We start from the raw sequence: 23,390 nt of genomic DNA, 5'->3' as shown, positions 1-23,390 counted from the left end.
TTTGTTTATTTCAGTAAGAAAATAGCTGCTTTGACTTAATTGATTTTATTAGGTTTGCAGGACATGTTTACAGAGGCAATATACTTTTTTTTTCCTTCTTCAGGCTTTCACATCAATAAGTTAATTAAATTCTAGTTAAAGAATTCTACCTCATTTGTCCCATGACTACACCTGTAGTATGTATTAGTTGGGGTAGGATTACTGGTCAATGGATGAGCAAGAGAGCGTAACTTGACTTTTGGATATCGGGAACTTGAGGTTTTAAAAAGTTTTTTTGCTTGCAAAGTGAGCAGATTTGATCTTGGTGTCCCTGAATCACAAATGTGGAGCCCTGCATAATACCATTTTTGTAGATCTTTTAAAATATATTTTTCAGAGTAAAAGAGCACTTTAAGTGTTTATTTTCATTCAGCTACATATTCTGCATCCACAAAAACAATACTATATTATATGACATTTGCAACTGAGGCACACAAGAATACATATTATGTAAAGAGAAAAGGAGTACTTGTGGCACCTTAGAGACTAACCAATTTATTTGAGCATGAGCTTTCGTGAGCTACAGCTCACTTCATCATGAAGTGAGCTGTAGCTCACGAAAGCTCATGCTCAAATAAATTGGTTAGTCTCTAAGGTGCATGATGAAGTGAGCTGTAGCTCACGAAAGCTCATGCTCAAATAAATTGGTTAGTCTCTAAGGTGCCACAAGTCCTCCTTTTCTTTTTGCGAATACAGACAAACACGGCTGTTACTCTGAAACCTGTTACTATGTAAAGAAAACTTTGTAACAGAATGACTGAGGTATGACTTACTTTTCATTAACAGATGTACTATATAAGTGGATACTTCACTTGTAGTTGAACCACTCATGGAGGTTAACTTTCTTATGTGCAATACTAAAAGTTGAACATTTTTTCCATTATAAACCAGGATTCCTGAAGATTAATGTCTTGGCCCCCATAGATGACTTTGGGCTGAAATGTGATGTACAATTTGTCAATCTAGCTGTAAATTTTAAAAAATCCATCTTATAAGTATTTTTTCCTTGCAGCGTTGCCAGAAATTTTGAATGCAGTTTTAGATTTTTAAGATCTAAAAGAGGAATTGCTTAGTTCCCCAAATTTGTAGTATGTCTTTAATAATGATATGGCTTTTTGATACAGAAAGTGATGGAGAATTAAAAATTGCTGAAGTACTGAGCCATGTGTTTTAGCTGCTTTAAATATGTATTAATATTCTGATGCCTTATTTACTTAAATGCCATGCATTTGCATAAAAGAAGTGTGTGCCCATATTAATGGACATGTGTGGAATTATTAGGTTAAATGGTAAATAAATGTCAGCGTTTGCATACAACAAAATAGTGGCACATATATGTAAATTGGTGGTTCTATCCTACATAACAAGAAGTGTCATTCTTTCAGCCTCATTCTTCTTTGGTGTTACAGTTCTTCTGGAAGAATTTTGCAGATATAGAATTATGAAGTGGTGGTGTAGTTAAGGCCCCAGACTGTAAATCAGGCGATCTGGGTTCAGTTCTCAGGTTTTCTCTATGCTTCATTTCCCCATCTGTAAGACAGGAATAGTACTTTCTTTCTCTCACTCTTTGACTGTCTTGTCTATTTATATTAAGTTCTTTGCTGCAAGGATTATTTTTTACTATCTGTATGAACTACACCTAGCCTAATAGGGCCTGAGTCTTGTTTGGTTCTTTTAAATGCTGCTATAATACAAATTAGTAGATGATTATGTGTTATGGGCTACTTACCACGTTAGCGGCTAAAAATGACACTGACATATGTGTATTTAATCTCAAGGCTTCTGAAGCAATAAAGCAGCTTAGGCACTGATATCTGAGGTCTATAGTGTTTCAGTGCAAGGAGCTGAAAATAACCACCCAACAGCAGTGACCTGATGGTTAGAAATAATCAAAGATTAGGGTGAGTGTATGGTCAGTCCTGCTGGAGTTGCTCTCAGCCCTGAGAGTAAAATCTACAGTCCATCATTTCCTGGGTAGCAGGGGCTGGCCCACTGGAACCGTGATCAATGTGCAGTCTGACATCTGAAAGGACAGTAATTCATAATAATTCCAACAGCATCTCAGAACTGGAAATCTTCCATGTGACGTTTTAGTCTGTGTACACCCACAGAGTCTTTCTCCAGAGCAGGGGTGTCTAACCTGAGCCTGAGAAGGAGCCAGAATTTACCAATGTACGTTGCCAAAGAGCCAGAGTAATACGTCAGCAGCCCCCCAGCAGCTTTCCCCACCCTCTCCCAGCGTCTCCCACCCACCAGCAGCCCCGCCAGTCAGTGTCTTCCCCTCCCCGCACCGCCCTATCAGCTGTTTTGTGGCATTCAGGAGGCTCTGGGGCGGGTGGGGGGGAGGAGTGAGGGCAGGCTCAGGGGAGGGGGCGGAAAGGGGTGGAGTGGGGGCAGGGCCTGTGGCAGAGCCAGGGGTTGAGCAGTGAGCACCCCCTGGCACATTGGAAAGTTGACGCCTGAAGCTCCAGCCCTGGAGTTGGTATGTATACAAGGAGCAGCATATTAACTTCTAAAGAGCTGCATGTGGCTCCTGAGCCACAGTTTGGCTACCCCTGCTCCAGAGCCACAAGAAATGGAATGGATGCTTAAATAAACTTGCATCTGCTGTTTGCCCCAGTACACATTGCAAGCAAGAACAGAAAAAAATCATACTCTTCATTTTTATAAGAGTGGTGGATGATACAATGCTTACCTGGCCTGTGTGTGCCAAAATTGGGCTGGCAACATTATCTAGCTAGGTCTCAGAGATCTGGGTAACAATCCATGATGGAATCAGGAGTTGTAGCAGCCTTATTCAGACCTAGTAGTGTGTGTGTGTGTTATGGGTAAGGCTAAGATTATGTAACAGAGGTCTCGTAAGACATAGAATCCGTGACTTCCAGAGACCTATGTGACGTTTTCCACTTCAGTCCTGGGGCAGCAGAGCTGGAGCTGTTGGATCATATTAAAGAAGTTCTGTATTAAAATCACAAATGAGTTTGATTCCCCATAGTTTAAATTCCAGGGTATTACTAATTAAGAGGTCTCTTGGTTTTTGGTACTGTTTCTCTCCCTCTATGTGTGAAACTTGCATGCTGCTAATTGTGTTAGTACATTCTAAGACAGAGTCTGTTCTCAAAGCAATTCACAGAGAGAGAGACTCAAAGCAATACTCTAACAACAGAAACAGCACCCAGAGACTCGCCGCCCTTTTGTTGTATTAACAATTGTGATTAAAATAGAGTTAGAGGATGTATGTGGATGGATGCTTGGTGTATGAATAACTGAATGATCAGGGAGGTGCCAGCCTAAGAATCCAGTGTCCATTGGCTGAAGAAGGCGTCAAGTGGAAATAACCAGAGGACCCCCCGGAGGGCTGACTGGAATCCATCCAACAGCCTCAAGAATGGGAGAACCAAAGAACAAGATAACATCTAGCAGCACGGAGCCGTCAGGAATGTGCTATCTGCTGATTGATTCAGCAACAGCATGATGAAGCAATTCTCATAGACTGGCATAGGAAGAAATTCCTATAAAAATAGACTCTAAAAAGTGAGAACTTTGCGGTCTGATTCTGCAAACCAACTTCCAGGACCATCAGATGAGCATCTGACAAGGCCCTGCTCCCTCCTCATGTCCAGGCCACCTGGCCAGTGGCTTGGCATGAGCAACTCTAAGGCTAGTAACTATGATAACAACCTTGCAGAACCTGTGTGTGTGTGTTTGTATGAATGAATGTGTCAATAAATATGAGATTGAATGGAATGCTATAACTAACTGCTTACTATGATTCTTTCTGTATTCACAATAAATGTGGTATTTTGCCTTTTTCCCTTTAATAAGATCCTGCTGATTTTTATTTTATTGGTATAACAGAGCTGTCAGCCGGGGGGGACTCCACTGCTCCCAGCAGGTGGGGGGGGACACGGACCCTGGAGCCACAGCAGTGGTGGGTGCTGGACCCCCTTCCATCTCCATTTTGTCACAGTTATTTTTAGTAAAAGTCAGGGACAAGTCATGGGCGTCCATGAATTTTTGTTTATTGCCTAAAAAGAAAAGGAGTACTAGTGGCACCTTAGAGACTAACAAATTTATTTGAGCGTAAGCTTTCGTGAGCTACAGCTCACTTCATCGGATGCATAATGTATATATAACTGCAGTCATGAGAAATCCCCTAGCTACCACCTGAGCTGGAACAAGAACTGTACCAGGGGAAAGGATTCGACCCAAGCTAGGAAGGAGTCCAGTCTGTGATAGAAGCTTATTGAAACATCTCTGAGGGCTACTGAAGGGGGACAACACACCTGAAAGAATCATGGTGAACCAGTGACAGTTATCCACTGACAGGACAGCCACAAGAGTATAGCATTGTTTCCATACCCAGGCTGAAAACACAAGTGACCAGGAAAAAGGAAATCCGAGGACACACTGTGATGTCAGTGACTCACCAGTTCCTCCGCCCTCCCCCGATCTCCTGCTGGTAATAGCTCACCTTAAGTGTTCACTCTCCTTACAGTGTGTATGGTAACACCCATTGTTTCATGTTCTCTATGTATATAAATCTCCCCACTGTATTTTCCACTGAACGCATCCGATGAAGTGAGCTGTAGCTCACGAAAGCTTATGCTCAAATAAATTTGTTAGTCTCTAAGGTGCCACTAGTACGCCTTTTCTTTTCGCGAATACAGACTAACAAGGCTGCTACTCTGAAACCTGTTTATTGCCTGTGACCTGTCTGTGACTTTTTTATTAAAAATAACTGTGACAAAATCTTAGCCTTAATTATGGGTATCAAAAGGAGGCTATTAGATACTAGGTATAGTGATGTCGCCTAAACTTGCAGAATTTGTTGAGTTTAAAAAAAAAAAAGAGAGACACAATGCATGAATTTTCTTCTTGGCCTAATGAACTAGTGTTTTTTTCATAATGTACTTTGTTTCTTTTTTCAGGTTTTCTCAAACAATGATGAAGCCCTCATTAACAAAAAGTTACCCAAAGAACTTCTGTTAAGGTAATTCTAGTTAACTTGTGCATAAAGAGTTACAATTTGAATGTGATGCTTAGATTTGTATGGCTTAGTGAAATGAAATATACTGTTCTTATGTAAGTCTATGATTCAAAATAAATAGTTCATCTGATTTTATTTTTTGACAGTCCTTGAACTTACATTTTATTCTGAATGGAGAATGTAGCAAAATATATGGCTTTGCTCCGGAAATCTGTTTTAAAGTATGGTAATTACATTATACTGTTAAGTGCCAATTTATGCATTGGTAATCTGGTCGTATTATCAGATAAAGCAGTAAGAGACTATATTTGGAAAGCTTTGGTTGATACAGGATTCTTAAAAAAAACAAAAAAACCCAAACTTTTGGGGATCTAACAAAAGTGCAGATATTGTTTGTCTGCTCTGTTAACTGCATATTGAATAGACTAAAAACTTTTCCTTGTCACACAGTATTACCTTCATATTCTATATGAATAGCATTCTGTCCTTAATGCAATTATTCCAGTGGCTGTTTGGGCTTTTTGTTATAAAATCTCTTTTGTTATTAAAAATAAATGAAAACATGAAAGCTTTCAAAAAGTTCTTTTAATGAGACACCTCCTGTAACTGTTTTTTTGTTGCTGTGTGCTACATATAGTTCAAGCAGACTGGGAATGAAAAGAGAGAACAAGCAGACTGAGATTTTATTCATGCTAATTCAGCCAGCCTTAGACTTGCTGGAGTGTCGTTGTCTCTTCTGGACAGGAGTTAGCTACAGTGTATACTCAAAAAATACAATATGTGGTTAAAGAATTGATGGATGTCCCAGCTCTCACACCTGAATTGAACTTTATTTCAAATAAAACTTTAACCACCTATAATGACAACATCCAGTGCTGAAATATCTGAAGACATTCCATTTTTGTATGAAGCCAAACCTGGCCTGAAACAGACAGCTCAGTAGTTTGCTTGACATGGTTGTAGTTCTCATTACAGCACTTCCTTTATGCTAACTTGTCAATATATACTTTGGTGCAGTTGCCATTCTTTGTGGCGGTGTCACTAGCACTGAGTTCACACTACAGCCTTCATACATTGAAGAGAGGCATAGGTTAACCAATGTGTCCTCACGTCCTTCCGAATTTTAAGTGGAAGAATGCTTGCAATGCTTTGTATTTTCTATCTTGTTTTAAAAGGACTGTTCCCAAAATATTATGCATGCTTCAAATGTGTCCATTGGCTAGAACACTGCTATTCTTGTGGCAACAAAGAAACTAATTTATGTTTAAAGAAATTAGACTAATTTTTTTCAAGTAAGCTTGAATTTTCTTTAAGGGAAAAATTAATTCTTCACAGTGAACGTGGTGTAGCTTGCATCTACAGACTTGTTAGAAAATCTCTGGCTGTTATATTAACACACAGCACATTTCACAGTGTGCTATATTAATACATTTTAAAATATTTCACGTCTGCATATGAACTTTCAATTTGTCAACATTTTTTATTGTCATAAATATTTTTCACATCTTGAAATTGCAGAGATTTGATATGAGAACAAATTTCCAACAATTTCATTTTGTATTGTTGCATTCCAAACTTGTGACCCAGAGGCCCATTAGTGCCAGCTGTCAGAAGGTTCAAAGTTCTGTAACAGCAATTCCTAACAGGCCTGACAAATTCACTATAGCTAGCATACTGCTTTCATGGTATTTATCCATAAATTATGTCATGTGAAGTCTCTAATAAAAGTTTCTCATACTGATCCTCAGAATGATTGTGACATGTATTTACAGATGATATTTAAGGAGTTGTGTGTATGTACTGAAAATACAGTTTAAAGTCTATATCCAAGGCAGAGTTGACAAAGGGGTTTCTGCAAAACAAAGGATGTATATTCACCTTTCTGCCTTGGTTCACGTGTAAATTAAACATCATAAGCCAACGCCATGGAAGCCAAGCCTTGTTAGCATACAAAGTCAACATGAGAATATGAAGTCCTCCTGGAGACAGCACACCAGGGAATAGGGGGGGTCTTCTTAACTCTGGGGACAAACAATGATTTTGAGAAATGTAAGGGTAAGGCAAAAAGACACCTCTTTATCCTGCACCTGAGGAAGTAATCAGGGAGTACGATCACATTCATGATAACCGGATCCCAACCTGCACTGTTTGAAAGCACTGTGAAAGACTTCTGACGTGAGAGAAACTTCTTTAGGCAGAAAGTTAGCCTGTTAAGTTTAATGTTGAGAAAGTATACACTGATTTTGTTTTATATGTAACTTTCTGTTTCCATTATCTATACTCACGATCTCTTAAGTCTTAACCTTTGATGACAAACTTTATGATTAGGGCCCTACTTGAATTGCAGGATGATTGCCAAAAAAATTGAGGCTGAGCTGTGGATAAGTAACAATGGACCTTATTATTTGTGATAGTAAAGTCCATTATTACTTTTCCACAGGTTTCCACTGTTGGCCGCCCAGGGGCTGAGAGTGGGGGCTCCCACTGTCAGAATTGCTATGGAAGCCTAATATTGTGGAATCCACAATTTCTGCAGTATAGCAAGTTAAGTAGAGTCTTACTTATGATTTGCTTTCACTATAAATGTAGCTCAGTGCTGTGATATTATATAGGAGCTTATCTTCAGTTGAGTCAAACAAGCTGGTGTGTACACTATTCTCTTGGGGATAGCAAACTTGGTATTTCTGTGAGTAGCCAGTGATGGGTTGGATATCACAGGGGAATGCTTCAAAGGGGTTTGGGGGTTGGGGTATACCTATTGCTGACCTGCAAAGCAAAGTGAGGGCTATCATTGCCCCAAAGAGATTCTGTCCATGGCTAGCAGTTTGGTGGTGTCAGGATGCTGGCACACATTTAAGCATGAGCGAGCCTGTCTCTCACTGAAGGCAGGAGGGTAACAAGGTGACTCTCTTAGGCACCCCAAGAAAGCATCATAACTGTATATGGACTACTTGTTAAAATATAATTTGTCCTGTCCTCCTTCTAGCAGATACTTACATCTTAAGATTTGTCATGTTCCTGAGATACCTGCACATCTGACCCTCTCATGCCCTCCTTGAGGGCATCCACGTAAGTCTCAGGCCTCATCTTTCTTATGGTAGGATCTCACAAGTCTCTGCCTCCAGACCAGGGACTTAAGCAGCAGACTTCTGCAATTCATTATGATTATCTCAGCAGGTCTGACTTTAATTAACACCCGCAGTCCGGTAATTAGCCATTGTTCACTAAGCAAAGTACTGTTTGTTGAGAACAAAAACATTACAGAGAAATCATGTAATACAAACAATAAACAGTTTACATGTAGGTCTAGCTTACCAGGCAGTCATCCATTTTCCACATGGAGACCCTGATAGAATTCATGTATTTCAGGCCCGTTCTGTAGGGCCTGTCTCTTGTACAGTTTTCTATCAGTTCTTGGATAGAGTGGTGAGTGACTTCTCTCCCTAGGTCAGGGCAGTAACTTTATATGGCTTCAGTTTCTCTATCTGCGAGGCTTCTTGAACCAGGTCATACCAGTATATGCTATTTTCCCAGGGAAAAAGACTTCTACAGATTTGTTACCTGCATAAGGGATTTGCATTAATTACCACTCCAGTGATTTTATTTCATTCAGAAACTAATTTTTAGCTTATTCATTGAGCCAGCAATGCAATTATGAGCCCGTTCATAAAGATACACATAACATTTATAAAGTTGATACAGTGATCTTTGAATAGTCCATGTGCCAATTGTATCTTCAGAGTAAGATTATGAGTCTCATGATTTCCCATTTCCTTTTTCAGTTCTGCATTCCAAATATATTTGCCTTTATTATAGCAATAACCAAACACATCACTGTACCAGGTATCTTTCCTGATGCCTCAAGACCACTGCTGTCACACCTGGGGGGAAGGTAAGCTGGTACGGTGTATAGGTAAAAAGTGGCTGGTGGTACCGGTCTGTACTCAGCTGATGTTAAAGTGCTGCCGCGGCAGGGCTTTAAGGTCCTGGTTAAAGCGCTGCCCCTTTTGTGCCCCCCTATCCCAATCAGTGGCCCTGCCCCAGGGGTGGCACAAAAGGGGCAGCGACATTAAAGTGCTGTGGCAGCAAAGGACCATGCTTTAATGTCGTTAACCCTTTTGCACCCCCCTTGGGCTGCCGATGGGGTGGGGGCAAAAGGAGCAGCTGCCCTGGGGCTGCGATTTAAAAGGGCCTGCAGCTCTGGGCCGGCGGCTGCTACAGCAGCAGCTGCCAGAGTCCCGGGCCCTTTAATTCGCCGTTGGAGCCCCGGGCGGTGCGGGCCAGGCAGTGTGGATGGGCTGGCTGGGGGAAGCTAGCCCCCAGTCCTGCCCCTTCTTCCCGAGGCCCCGCCCCTTCCAAGGGCTGGAGCTGCCCCCCATACCGTTAAGTGTTGAATGTTACTTTCATGCCTGGTCACACCCCACTTATCAAAATTTCTTTCCTGCACCTTTTTCCTTGCAGCCACTATTCCCTTCCGAAATAATATTTTCTTAGCTAATCACCTAACAACCAATCAATCATTTCCAGTGTGTAGTCTGCCTGTTTTACAGTATAGATATTGATTTGATGTGCAGTCAGTCATACAAATGTAGTGCTGGAAGGCACCTCAAGAGGTCATATAATCCAGCTCACTGTGCTAAGACAGGACAAAGTAAGCATGGACATTTCTGGACAGGTTTTTGGCTGTTCTTAAACTCCAATGACGGGGATTCCACAATCTCCCTTTGAAGCCTAGGTCAGTAGGAGAACCTCAAAGATATGGACACCAGAGTTACAAACTGACTGGTCAGTCACACACCTCATTTGGAACCGGAAGTGAGCAACTGGAAGTAAACAATCAGGCAGCAGCGGAGAAAAATACAACCAGGTACTGTACTGTACCTCTATTGCATCTTAAAGGTAGGCACATCTGGGTTTTCACGGCACTCTTGTTAAGAAACTGGCTCTGAGATTGTCGCCTGCAGTCTCTCCAGGTGCACTATCAGCCTCGGGGGCTAAAACCAGCTGCCTGTGAGCCCCCCAGTCCACGCAGTCTGCTCTGAGGAGCATCCTGTCCTACTCACAGTGACACAGGGGCGGCAGTTCCTCTGCCACCTTCTAGCAGGCCTCGCTGAGCCCCCACTGCCAGCCGAAGGCAGCCTGAGCAGGGAGAGCAGGAGCAGCACTGTGGTCTGCACCACTTTCCTGTAATCTGTGGGCACTGTTTCCACCCCCGCCCCCCTTCGGCCCGGAGGGGAACAAGCTTGCACAGGTCACTCCAAGCCCGGGAAAGAAGCTGGCACAGACCGAGCTGCTGAGGCGGCAAGGGGCGGGAGCTGCTGCTCTTGCAGCTGGAGCAGAACCTGGCCTGGAGCTTGAGCTGCTGGAGCCATAGGTGCTGACTCTGTGGGTGCTCTGGGGCTGGAGCACCCACAGGAAAAAAATGGGTAGCCCCCCGATCAGCTCTCCCGCCACCCCACCCAGTGCCTCCTGCTTGCCTGCGGGCCCTGTGGATCAGTGCAACCCCACTCTACCCACGCCTCCCACTCACCATGATCAGCTGTTTTGTGGCGTGCAGGCAGGAGGTTTGGGGGGATGGGGGAGGAGCAAGGGCATGACGCACTCAGGGGAGGGGATGGAACTGGGCAGGAAGAGGCAGAGTGGTGCAGGGTGGGGCCTTGGGAGAAGGTGTGGAATAGGGGCAGGGCCTGGGGCAGAGCTGGGGGTCAAGCACTTCCTGGCACTTTGGAAAGTCAGCACGTGTGGTCGGGGCCTGAGCTGCTGCTGGCACGCTGCACTCTGGAGGAGCATCTCAGTTTTAAAGAGCTGCAGCCTGCACCGTGTGCCCACTGAAGTGACTCAAGCTTTGTCCACAGCTGTGCTCCTGAGTTTGAGGGGTGGGGAAGGAATGGGCACTAGTGGCAGACTCTTGGCCACTCCCTGCTGCATGCTTCCTCTGGAGCCTGGCAGGCAGTGCAGAGAGCAGGGCGAGCCTTGGGGAGAGGTGGCTGTGGGCTGGGGCTTGTAGCACCAAGGGTACAGGGCAGGCCCACCAGGGTGAGCCCAAGGCAAGAAATAGGAGTAGGGGAGGGAGCTGCTTGCTAACCAGGCAGTGCTACCACATTCTTCTTTGAGTGCTTGCACATGTCTTTACCCACATAGGTTTGTTTGCACCTTGAGCACAGTTGACAGAAATTTTTTTGTATTCATCGGGTCGGCTCTAGTGCCCTCTATGAAGGGCTGTCCTGACCCCGTTCCCATTCAGTCCCTTCTTATTGCACGTGATGTTGGCTGGAATCCTTCATTGCTTAGGCAATTCTCTCCTAGTGGTTTTTCATACCAGTTTTAATGTAAATAATTGTTATAGTTAGTGGTTAGAGTAGTTTTTAGTAGTTCTAGGTTTTAGATAGCTTGGACGCCTCCGCACTTAACTTGCAGGCTTGTCTGCCTTCCTGGTGCTGGGGCATGCCTTGGTTGCCAGGTTTCAGGCCCTGCACTGCTTGTGGTAAGCCTGTGCCTTTGAGCGACCCTCACTCGAACTGTCTCAAGTGCCTGGGGGAAAGCTCATGGGAAAGACCATTGCCAAATCTGCTGGGACTTCAGGTTCCAGACCAAAAATGACCAAGAAGCCTGACTGAAGGTCCTCCACATGGATGCAGCCTTAAGACCGGCTTCGGAGCTGCGCTTGGACTGAACACTAAGTACCTCAGCTTCGGTGCGGAGTGCTCCTCCAGTGATCCAGGACTCTCCGTGCTGATCACCGTCCCCGGTTCCTAAGCAGAAGTACCACAAGCAATAAGAGAAGACCAGATTTCCGGTGCTGAAATCGAAGGGAGACAGGGAAAGAGATGTCAGCAACTTCAGTGGCACAGCAAGCTTATTCTTGTCCTCCAGTGTACTAGCAATCCTCCTGGTTTGGTGTCATCCACAAATTTTATAAGTATATTTTCTAAGTCACTAATGACAATATCAAATAGTAACAGACCCACAACAGACACCTGTGGGACCCTGCAAGAAACTCCTACCAGTTTGACAGCAAATCATTGATAACTACTCTTTGAGTATGGGCTTTCAATCAGTTATGCATGCATCTTATAGTATTTTCATCTAAACCACATTTACCTAGTTTGCTGATGAGAATGTCCTGTTAGACTGTGTTGAAAGCCTTAGTAAAATCAAGATGTCTCACATCTACAACTTCCCCCCCATCCACTAGGCCAGTAACCCTGTCAAAGACAAAATTAGGTTGGTTTGGCATGATTTGTTCTTCGCAAATCTGTGTGGACTACTGCTTATAATGTATTATCCTGTAGGTGCTTACAAATTGATTGCTCAATAATTTGTTCCGGTATCTTTCCAGGTATTAAAATTAGGCTGATTTGTCTATAACTTCCCAGGTTGTGTTTGTTCTCTGTTTTAAAGGTAGGTAGTATATTTGCCCTTCTCCAATCCACTGGGACCTCACCCATCTTTCATGAGTTTTTGAAGGTAATTTCAAAACTATTGCTTCAGCTAGTTCCTTAAGTACTCTGGGGTGAATTTTGTCTGCCAAATTGAATACATCTAACTTATCTAAATATTTTTAACCTGTTTTCCCCTATTCTGTCTTGTGTTCCTTCCCCTTGTTATTAATACTAATTGTCGAGTATCTGGTCATCATTACTCTTTTTAGTGAAGATTGAAGCAAAATAGGCATTAAACACCTCTGCCTTTTTGGTGTCATCTATTGTTAGCTCTCCTTCTCTGCTTAGGAGTGGATGTACACTTTCCTTTGGCTTTCTCTGGTTGCTAACGTGTATATATAGAAACTCTTCTTATTGCCTTTTATGTCCCTTGTTAGGCATAGTTCATTTTGTGCCTTAACCTTCCTGATTTTATCCTTACATGCTTGCACTATTCTTTTATACTTATCTTTAGCAATTTGTCCATGTATCCACATATTGTAGGATTCCTTTTTGATTTTAAGGTCATTAATCTTCTGTTCCACTTCCCAAAATTATATAATGCCAGTGAAACTACAGAAAATGGTCTCCCATGTCAATCTGAGAATTTCCGATTTCGAAAACAGATTTTGACTGTTGGGTATAAAGAAGTGTGTCTTATTTATAGGGTTTAATTTTTTTTTCTATGGGGTGTGTCAACTACTAACATGGTCAACATATACTGTTCTTAAAGAACTGTTTTGATGATCTGGTAAAGATCATACCTTCTAAAATGTATATAATTATCGGTTTAACCAAGAATAAGCATTTATTTGAAGTCTTATAAATTTATGAACCAAAAATAGTGTAATTAATATTGACATCAACCAGCAGCATTCAGAAAGTTCAGTTAAGATAACTAACGTTCTCCAAAATATACACAGTCTGAAAAACCAAAGGCACAGGTTGTGTCTGTGTGTAGTGTTAAATTTTTTTATTGTTTTTCGGTATTACTACACCATCAGAGACTCCAAATTGCTCTACAGACTATAATTAACATCCTCATTATTTTTCACTAAATTAATTCTATATCACCTCCTTTAATTAAGGAGTAATTCAATCTTAGTAGAAAGACTTTGCTCACTGTTTAGGAATTAGACAGTGAGTACTGCTGAAAGTAAAGTGATATCAAATGCTCTATTGCTAGTTGTCATAACAAAATTAGTTATTCTCCCATTTATAGTTATTTATAACAATATGATATTGACCGTTCTCTATTTTCCACATGTCCAAAAAAAAGTAATGTTTAAAAATAAAAGCTATTGTATTTTCTTACAATATTGATATATTTGGACTGTATAAACAGAAGACAATCAAAATCTTGTTTTTATTCATATTGAATTCTTTTTTCTTTAAACTTAGCTTGTTTCATGAAACTACTTATCTCCCTCTCCTCATGAAAATTTCACCTAAAACTCCACTTCTAACATAGTATTTAGGAGAAGCAGGTGCCAGTTAAAAAAAATAGCTTCTAAGATGTTCAGCTACGACAGAGTAACCAAGCGATCTTCTTACCGGATATGTTGTGCTTCATTACCATGCTCCCCTCACTTGTGTCGCATCTGAAATTAGACTGTAATCTTTTCAGGGTAAGGACTGTCTTTATATTTGATTTACAAAGTACCTAGCACACTTTATTGTAAATAACAGAAAAGTTCAGCCGTACTGAGTGGGGGGAAGGTCTGTCTGAGGTGGAAATCAAACAGACCTCTTCAAGTCATTGGATGCAGACACAGAGGATTGGGCAGGGCAACAAGAAGACATGTGGAGGGAATGAGTGTCTCCAAGAAGACATTCTTTGTATGGAGGGATGTCATAAATATAACGGGAAGGGTAACCACCTTTCTGTATACAGTGCTATAAAATCCTTTCCTTTCACCTGTAAAGGGTTAAGAAGCTAAGGTAACCTCACTGGCACCTGACCCAAAATGACCAATGAGGGGACAAGATACTTTCAAATCTAGAGGGGGGACAAAGGGTTTTGTCTGGCTGTGTGATACCTTTGCTGGGAACAGATCAAGGATGCAAGCCTTCCAACTCCTGTAAAGTTAGTAAGTAATCTAGCTAGAAAATTTTTTGGCTTGTAAAATTCGCTGTGCTGGAGGGAATGTATATTCCTGTTTTTGTGTCTTTTTGTAACTTAAGGTTTTGCCTAGAGGAATTCTCTATGTTTTGAATCTGATTACCCTGTAAAGTATTTACCGTCCTGATTTTACAGAGGTGATTCTTTTCTTTAAATAAAATTCGTCTTTTAAGAACCTGCTTGATTTTTCATTGTTCTTAAGATCCAAGGGTTTGGGTCTGTGTTCACCTGAAGCAATTGGTGAGGATATTATTATCAAGCCTTCCCCAGGAAAGGGGGTGTAGGGCTTGGGGGAGGGGGGGATATTTTGGGGGAAGACGTCTCCAAGTGGTCTCTTTCCCTGTTCTTTGTTTAAATCTCTTGGTGTTGGCAGCGTATCAGGTTTTTAACCTAAGCTGGTTCCCAAGGCAAGAAAGAAATCTGTGCCTTGGGGAAATTTTAACCTAAGATGGTAAGAATAAGCTTAGGGGTCTTTCATGCAGGTACCCACATCTGTACCCTAGAGTTCAGAGTGGGGAAGGAACCGTGACAAGGGATATCATTGTTTCAATTCCAGGTGGGAAGGAGGCTGATCTATGTGGAAAGTGGTCTACTTTGTGTACCTTTTCTTGTTTAATGATATTATGATCTTAAACCGATATTTGGGTAGACTTATTCTGCAAAGAAAACAAGCTGCTTTTATAATTGTTAATTGCTGCTTAATGCCATTGTCCAAGCCAAAAGAAAAATTACCATATTTGTCAGCTGTTGTGTTGTTAGTTTGCCACTTGGCCAGGGACATTCTTTTCCTTGTGCTATTGTATTGTTGGGGACCAGACCAGCTAGGGCCAGCTGCTGGCCTGCTCCCTGACTGATTGTCTAGCAGCGCAGTTAGTGAGCCCTTTGCTGCTTTGGACCTGACAGTGGCCTTAACCCCCATTAGTTGCTGGTTTATCAGCCCTGCTTAGAAGCCTAGCCCCCACAGCAGACCAGCAGCTGCTGAACACATACCAGGCCCACAGCTGTTCTTGCCCTTGTTCGGTCCCTGCTCCTGCTTATTTTAGTCCCTGCGCCTGCTTTGTTCCACTCCTTATTCCAGTCCCTGCTCCCCTCTGGCCTCAGACTTCTGGCTTCAATCCCCAGCTCTGCTTCTGGCTTACGATTCTTACCCTCTAATTCTGGCATTCAGCTTCTGTCTCTCCGGTATTGATCCCTGGCCAGGGCCGGCTCCAGCGTTTTTGCCGCCCCAAGTGACAAAAAGAGAAAACAAAAAACCTTGCTGCCGAACACAGAGGCGGAGTGATGGTGTGGCTGCTGAATTGCTGCCGGCGACCGAAGAAGAGTTGTGTCCCTGCCGCCGAATTGCCACCGAGCGTGAAACGTGCTGTGACGGAGTTTGTGTGTGTATGGGGGTGAGGGGGATGTGAGAGAACCTGGATTTGTGCAGGAAATAGCCCAACTTGATTATCATGCACATTGTGTAAAGAATTGTCACTTTGGATGGGCTATCACCAGCAGGAGAGTGAATTTGTGTGTGGGGGCGGGTGGAGGGTGAGAAAACCTGGATTTGTGCTGGAAATGGCCCAACCTGATGATCACTTTAGATAAGCTATTACCAGCAGGACAGTGGGGTGGGAGGAGGTATTGTTTCATATTCTCTGTGTATATATAAAGTCTGCTGCAGTTTCCATGGTATGCATCCCATGAAGTGAGCTGTAGCTCACGAAAGCTCATGCTCAAATAAATTGGTTAGTCTCTAAGGTGCCACAAGTACTCCTTTTCTTTTTGCGAATACAGACTAACACGGCTGTTACTCTGAAACCTGTCATTCAGTTTTAGTTCTGTGATCAATTCCTCTTTGTGTGTTAGGACAAGGTCTAATGTAGAATTCCCCTGTGTCGGCTGCAACACTTTGAGTTGGGAAGGCAACTCTTTTTGAGTTAGGAAATTATCATCTATCATGTTTAGAAATTCCAAGGGTGTTTTAGTACTGGCAGCATGAGACCTCCAGCATATGTCACTCAAATTGAAGTTCCACATGATCTCAGATTTTTTTGTACACATTGTAGATAGGAAGTGTTCATCTTGTTTCCAAATGTGATTTGATGGTCTGTAGTAGACACCAACTAGTACCCCTTCTTCTGGTTTATTTGTTAGGACATGGATCCGTAAGCATTCAAGATGATTTTCTTCTGAGTTATCTGTGACTCACAAACAAGTAAGGCCATTTTTGATGTAGAGTGCAACTTCTCCTCCTCTTTTGCCCACTCGGTCCTTTCTAAATAGGTTATAACCATTGATTTTAACTTTTCAGTTGTGTGAATCACCCCACCTGGTTTCAGTAATACCAGCTAGATCAAATTTATGCTCATGAATGAGCAATTCCCATTCCTTCTGTTTGTTATCCATGTTCATAGTATTAGCATATAGGCAATTCAGGAATTTCTTCTCTTCATGTCCTTTTTTAAATTTTGTTCTCAAGATCTGTTTTGTGCTGAGTGCTCATATCTTTCCTTTTTTTTACCCTCTTCTGTTGCTATTAGTTTAACCCACTCCTGACTACTCTGGCCAGCCTCTCCCCAAGGAGATTGGTCCCCCTTCTACTGAGGTGACAGCCATACAGCCTTCTCTCTCCATAGTAGGTAGATCAATGTTCCACAAAACCAAAGCCCTGCACCCTACACCACTTACCTAGCCAGTGATGAACTTTCTACTTCTGGGGGCATTCTGTGCCACAAAATAAAACATTCTGTATTTTAAAATACTGCAAAATTCTGCAAGTTTTATTTGTCAAAACAACACTACATAATCACACCAGTTTCAATTATTTTGGTAATTTATTTCAAAATACCTGTCACCAAGTATGTCTGTAACAATACAGACCCACACAAAAATCCCCCCAGGAGTAGAGAGTTAAACCCCTATGACAACCCAGTTCCTGTTTCTCTGCCCCCTTCTCCCCCCATGCCCCCCCAGAGCCCAACTAGGGGGCCAGACACCCACAACCCCTTCCCCTCAGAACACAGCCCTGGGGGTCCCCCCAGCCCAGATAACTGCAATTCCTCCCTCCAGAGCCCAACCATAGGGTCCCTTAGCCCAAATACCCGCACCCCCTACCCCCCAAGAGCCCAGCCGCAGGGTCCCCCTAGCCCAGATACCACAGTCCTCCCCACCCAATCCCAACTGTAGGGCCCCCTCCCCAGCCCAGACACCATCCTCTTCCTCCCAGAGCCCAACTGCAGGGCCCCCTTTGCCCAGATACCCACACCCCCTCCCCGCAGAGACCAGCTGCAGGGTTCCCCTTCCCGCCCAGAGCCCAGCCGTGTACCCCAGCCCAGACATCCGCTCTCTACCCCTCAGAGCTTTGGGTCTCAGACTTGTGTGGAGTTTCCTGCATGCTGCTGTCTCCTTCCCTCTAGCTCCCTCCCCTGCCCCCGGCGGTGTCTTTTATGTGTAAGTTGGACTCTGTCAGGTCCAGCAACCCCTAGTGACGGCCAGCAGCACTGGAGCCCATTTCTGTGGGGGAAAAGGAAATTCTGTGTGCACAACATTAATTTCTGCAAAATTCTGCATTGCATAGTGGCACAGAATTCCCCCAGGAGTAACTTTCAGAATCTTCCGCCTTCTGTCATCTTTTTCTTGTGGGACAGGAGGGATCTCAGAAAAGATTGCTTAGATATCCTCCTTCAACATGTTTTTGAGTTCCCTGAAGTCATCTGTGAGATATCCTGCAACATAGTGTCATTAGTGCTGATATGAACCATCACCAGTGGATCCTTGCTTATAGATTTCAGAAGCTTATCCAATCTTAGAGTGACATCTTGTGTCTTAGCTCCAGGAAGGCAGCACATTGTCCTGTTGTCCACCTGTCCCTTGCAGAATTTTCTTTCGATTCTTTTGACTATTGATTCTCCAACAAGAATAGTCTGTCTTGGATGATTGGAAAACTCTTTGCAGGTAAGCTTGATTTTCATACAGGTTGGTCTGAGCTGCCATCCACACGTATCCTCTACATTTTATGTTCCCTTAGACCTGTTGGATCTTGAGTTATCATCCATAGTTTCCATGCTCAGGACCTGATATTGATTTAAAACTTCTAACTGTGTAGAATTCCCTGTCCTCTGTTGGCCATAGTCTGCCTAACCTCATCTGTCTCCAACCATGTAGAGTGCTGCCATGACTTCTTGCCTCTGGTGGTTACAAATTACCAGGCCTCCTCTCTGACTTCCTCTCTCGCTGATTCCTTTGTGGCCAGCTCCATTCTTTCTTGAATCTGAGGTATTGGTGTTTCATGAACTTGGTTGTCTAGGAACTCTTCAGCTTCTTTGATTCTTAGCAGTTTTGCAACTTGTCCCTCCAATCCATGAATCTTTTCTTTCAGCACAGCCCCAACTCACACTTTATGCACAGGAAATGCTTCTGTCTTCAAGCAGAAAAGAGAACATGGGACATCTGTTGTGGGTCACCACCATTCCATCACTTTTTATACCAAGTTTCCCTTGCTTAGGTAGGCTCCGACCCTGACCACCAAGTAGTGATTAACCACACAGACTTCAAACAGCTGGGCTGATGAAAGGTCCAGGGGCTAGAGTCTCATGGCCTTTAGCAAGGCACTGATCAAAGGTCAAGGGTTTACTAATAAAGCCTAAACTATCCTGAGGTAGTCTCCCTCAGTTTTCCTAGTTTTCACAATTTATTTTTTTATTTTGACATGAAAGCTTGAGAGTCAAGAAGGGAAAACCAGAGTCAATATCTGTAGGAAACAGCTCTTCCTTTGTTACTTGAATTGTGCTTTTCAGTTCCTTCATGACTCCAAGTTATCGATCTTTATAAACTCTGCAAAAACATAGATTCAGCTACATGCCCTACAAAACATTGGGCTATCCAAAGGTAAGCAATCCAAAACAGATACTTATGCTTGGGTCTCATACCTTAGACATCAGAGTCAAAATTGGCCTATCCAGCTAAAGGTTTACAATCCGCAAAAGAAATACATCCATGGGACCCAAGTGGGTAGATGGACTCTCCTTTTGACAACTGCTAGTGATTTTTCTTGTATGTGAGAGTATACTGCTCTTGAAGTGCCTTACTAAATGGTACATATGCTTCCATGTTCTGTTCCTGTTCATACTCTCATTACTTCAACTTGCCATTCTGTTCAGTTTTTCCTTATTACTTCTGTTATTGGAAAGAGGAAAAATTGATAGAGGCATAAAGTGAGCTAAAGTGTAGTGTTACAATTTGTATTTAAGTGGTATATTATCATACTGATGTTAATCATTTTAAATTGTTTCCTGTCTCTTTTCAGAGTGATCTCTGGGGCAGGATACAGTAAGAAATGTCATAATGCACTTAGTGTTTCTTATCTATCTTAGTTACTTATATGGCCCCCATCACTTTAGTATCTCTGAGTGCCTCATTATCTTTAATGTATTTATCCTCACAACACTCCTTTAAGATAGAGGAGTGCTTTTACCCTCATTTTACTGATGGGGAACTGAGGCACAGAGAGGATAAGTGGCATACCCAAGGTCACACAAGAAGTCTCTGGAGCAGGTTATTGAACCCAGGTTTCACAAGTGCTTGAACTGCTAGAGCATTCTGCCTCTCCTGTGATCCTCTCTTGTTTTATTCCTTGCACAGAAATAGAAGTTAGTCAGATCTCTGAACTTAAGTGATTATTTTATAGGTTTATGCACTCCAGTGCTGTAGCCAGAAGAGAAACTCTTAGGAATAAAACATTAAATTAAATTCTAAAGGCCTTCGCAAGATCTGACTTTCATGATCAGTTTGCTAAATTCATTTGTCCAATCAAATTTCTTGTTCTCAAGGCCCCAAATGCAACTCTGACCTTGTCTATTGTATTTCCTTTGCTGTCTCTGCTCTCCTTGTGATGTTAGCCAGAGCATCCCTTCATCTTTTGCTACTCCTATCTGTGTTTCTTGTTCCCTCCTCTCATGTCTGAAACACCATACAAGTTCCAGTTCACTAAGCCATTATGCTCTCTTCATTCATATCCAACCTAATAACAGTTCTTCCTTGTCACTTTCAAAAACTGTGTTAAAGAATAAATAGTTCTGTGTTAAAGAATAAATAGTTTAAATAGTTAATGGAACTGAATATGTAACCCTGGTGCTTCCTCATGGTATCATCCTTATTGTTAATCCCATTAGGGTATTTACTGTGTAAAACACCTATTTGTTCTATAAAGCACGTAGTATGTTTTCTAGGGTGCTGTATAAACAATAATAAAGGGACACTGTGGATTTAATATAGTAATTTCAATATATTTAGTTAAGAGTAGTTTCAGAAGCTTTACCTGTATGTTAGCTTGCCAGTTTTTGTCATTTTATAACCATGTTTTCCTTTAAAAAAAAAAACATTACCCCCACCTGCAAACAAAACCATCTCACACTTCCTTGGTGCAGTCTGAAAGACCCATGCAAACAGAAGGACTAAGTAACTGAGGGTATGTCTACACTACGAAATTAGGTCGATTTTATAAAAGTTGATCTTTAGAAAGCAATTTTATACAGTCGATTGTGTATGTCCCCACTAAGTGCAGTAGGTCAGTGAAATGCATCCTCAATACCGTAGCTAGCATCGACTCACGGAGTGGTGCACTGTGGGTAGCTATCCCACAGTCCCCGCTGCCCATTGGAATTTTGGGTTAAGCTCCCAATGCCTGATGGGGCAAAAACATTGTCGCAGGTGGTTTTGGGTACATGTCGTCAGTCTCCCCTCCCTCCCTCCTTGAAAGCAACGGCAAACGGTCATTTCGCACCTTTTTTCCTGGGTTACCTGTGCAGACGCCATAGCACGGCAACATGGAGCCTGCTCAGTTCAGCGGTGCTGTTGTGAGCATTGTAAACACCTTGTGCATTATCCTGCAGTATGTGCAGAGCCTTGCTAGGAGACGCCTGTGAGGACAATTGTGAAGAGGACATGGACACAGACATTCCTGAAAGCTCAGGTTGTGGCAATTGGGACATCATGGTGGCAGTGGGGCAGGTTGATATAGTGGAACGCCAATTCTGGGCCCGGCAAATGAGCACAGACTGGTGGGACCGCATACTGTTGCAGGTATGGGATGATTCCCAGTGGCTGCGAAACTTTCGCATGCATAAGGCCACTTTCATGGAACTTTGTGAGTTGCTTTCCCCTGCCCTGAAGCGCAGGAATACCAAGATGAGACCTGCCCTGACAGTTGAGAAGCGAGTGGCGATGGCCCTGTGGAAGCTTGTAAAGCCTGACTGCTACTGGTCAATCGAGAATCAATTTGGAGTGGGCAAATCTACCGTGGGGGCTGCTGTGATCCAAGTAGCCAAAGCAATCAGTGACCTTCTGCTAACAAGGGTAGTGACTCTGGGAAATGTGCAGGTCATAGTGGATGACTTTGCTGCAATGAGTTTCCCTAACTGTGGTGGGGCGATAGACGGAACTGATATCCCTATCTTGGCACCGGACCACCTTGCCAACCAGTACATAAACCGCAAGGGGTACTTCTCAATGGTACTGCAAGCACTGGTGGATCACAATGGACGTTTCACTGACATCAACGTGGGATGGCTGGGAAAGGTGCATGACGCTCGCATCTTTAGGAACTCTGGGCTGTTCGCATAGCTGCAAGAAGGAACTTACTTCCCAGACCAGAAAATTACCTTTGGGGATGTTGAAATGCCAATAGTTATCTTTGGGGACCCAGCCTACTCCTTGCTCTCATGGCTCATGAATCCGTACACAGGCAGCCTGGACAGTATTAAGGAGCAGTTCAACTGTAGGTTGAGCAAGTCCAGAATGGTGGTAGAATGTGCCTTTGGATGTTTAAAAGCTCAGTGGTGCTGTTTAATGACTAGGTTAGACCTCAGCGCAACCAATATTCCCATTGTTGTTGCTGCTTGCTGTGTGCTCCATAATATCTGAGAGAGTAAGGGGGAGACATTTATGGCGGGGTGGGAGGTTGAGGCAAATTGCCTGTCGGCCAATTTTGAACAGCCAGACACCAGAGCGATTAGAAGAGCACAGGTAGGTGTGCTGACATCAGAAAGGCTTTGAAAAACAGTTTAATGAATGGCCAGGCTACAGTGTGACATTTGTGTGTGTTTCTCCTTGACGCAAAACCGCCCCTTCGTGGAATTTACTTCCCTGTAAGCCAATCCCCCTCCCTCCTTCGACCACAGTTGGCAAAGGAAATAAAGTCCCTATTGTTTTGAATCCATCCATTCTTTATTAATTATTTTTAAAAAGGGAGATCACTGGCAAGGTAACCCGGGTGGGATGGGGGAGGAGGGAAGGACAAGGCTGCATTGCTTATTGTAGCCACACGACAAATCAAAGCTGTTCGAATCACAGCCTTCTGTTGCTTGGGCCATTCTCTGGAGTGGAGTGGCTGGGTGCCTGGAGCCTCCCCCTTGCGTTCTTGGGCGTCTGGGTGAGGAGGATATGAACTTGGCGAGGAGGACAGGTGGGGTTATACAATGGATGCAGGGGCGGTCTGTGCTCTTGTTGCCTTTCCTGCAGCTCCACCAGATGCCTGATCATGACAGTTTGCTCCCCAATTAGCCTCAGCATCTCCTCCTGCGTGTTCTGATCATGCTCACTGAATGCTTTCCTGGTCTCTGCCACCAAATGTCTCCATGCATTCAGCTGTGTCCTATCAGTGCGGGAGGACTGCATGAGCTCGGAAAACATGTCATTGCAAGTGCATTTTTTTTTTTGCCTTCCAATCTGTGATAACCTCAGGGACGGAGTTGATACGGGGAGTATAGAAGCATTTGCACCTGCAGGGGGATAAAAAGGGAGAGTAAAATTTAAGAATATAAATTTCTGAGAACAAAAG

At 43.2% G+C, this 23,390-nt stretch overlaps 2 protein-coding genes across 5 annotated transcripts in view; one reads left to right on the top strand and one right to left on the bottom strand.

Annotated features, from left to right (window-relative positions):
- Positions 1–23,390, top strand: part of FBXL2 (F-box and leucine rich repeat protein 2) — a 125,203-nt gene that overhangs the window by 24,244 nt on the left and 77,569 nt on the right. For all 4 annotated transcript variants that reach the window (XR_012157459.2, XM_073333077.2, XM_073333074.2 and 1 more), the window contains one exon: positions 4,971–5,032. Coding sequence is in view for 3 of the 4 variants with exons in the window: in XM_073333077.2 (XP_073189178.1) it covers positions 4,971–5,032 (62 nt within the window). In the remaining variant the exon portion in view is untranslated. The remainder of the gene's footprint in view (positions 1–4,970; positions 5,033–23,390) is intronic.
- The window catches only part of LOC140907935 (uncharacterized), an 81,847-nt gene that overhangs the window by 36,192 nt on the left and 22,265 nt on the right, over positions 1–23,390 (bottom strand). The gene's annotated exons all lie outside the window — the stretch shown is intronic.

The sequence above is a fragment of the Lepidochelys kempii genome, chromosome 2 (genome assembly GCF_965140285.1).
Source record: "Lepidochelys kempii isolate rLepKem1 chromosome 2, rLepKem1.hap1, whole genome shotgun sequence".
In the NCBI taxonomy this organism is placed as follows: Eukaryota; Metazoa; Chordata; order Testudines; family Cheloniidae; genus Lepidochelys; species Lepidochelys kempii.
The sequence above is the reverse complement of the archived record's forward strand: the minus strand, read 5'-3'. Positions and strand labels throughout refer to the sequence as shown.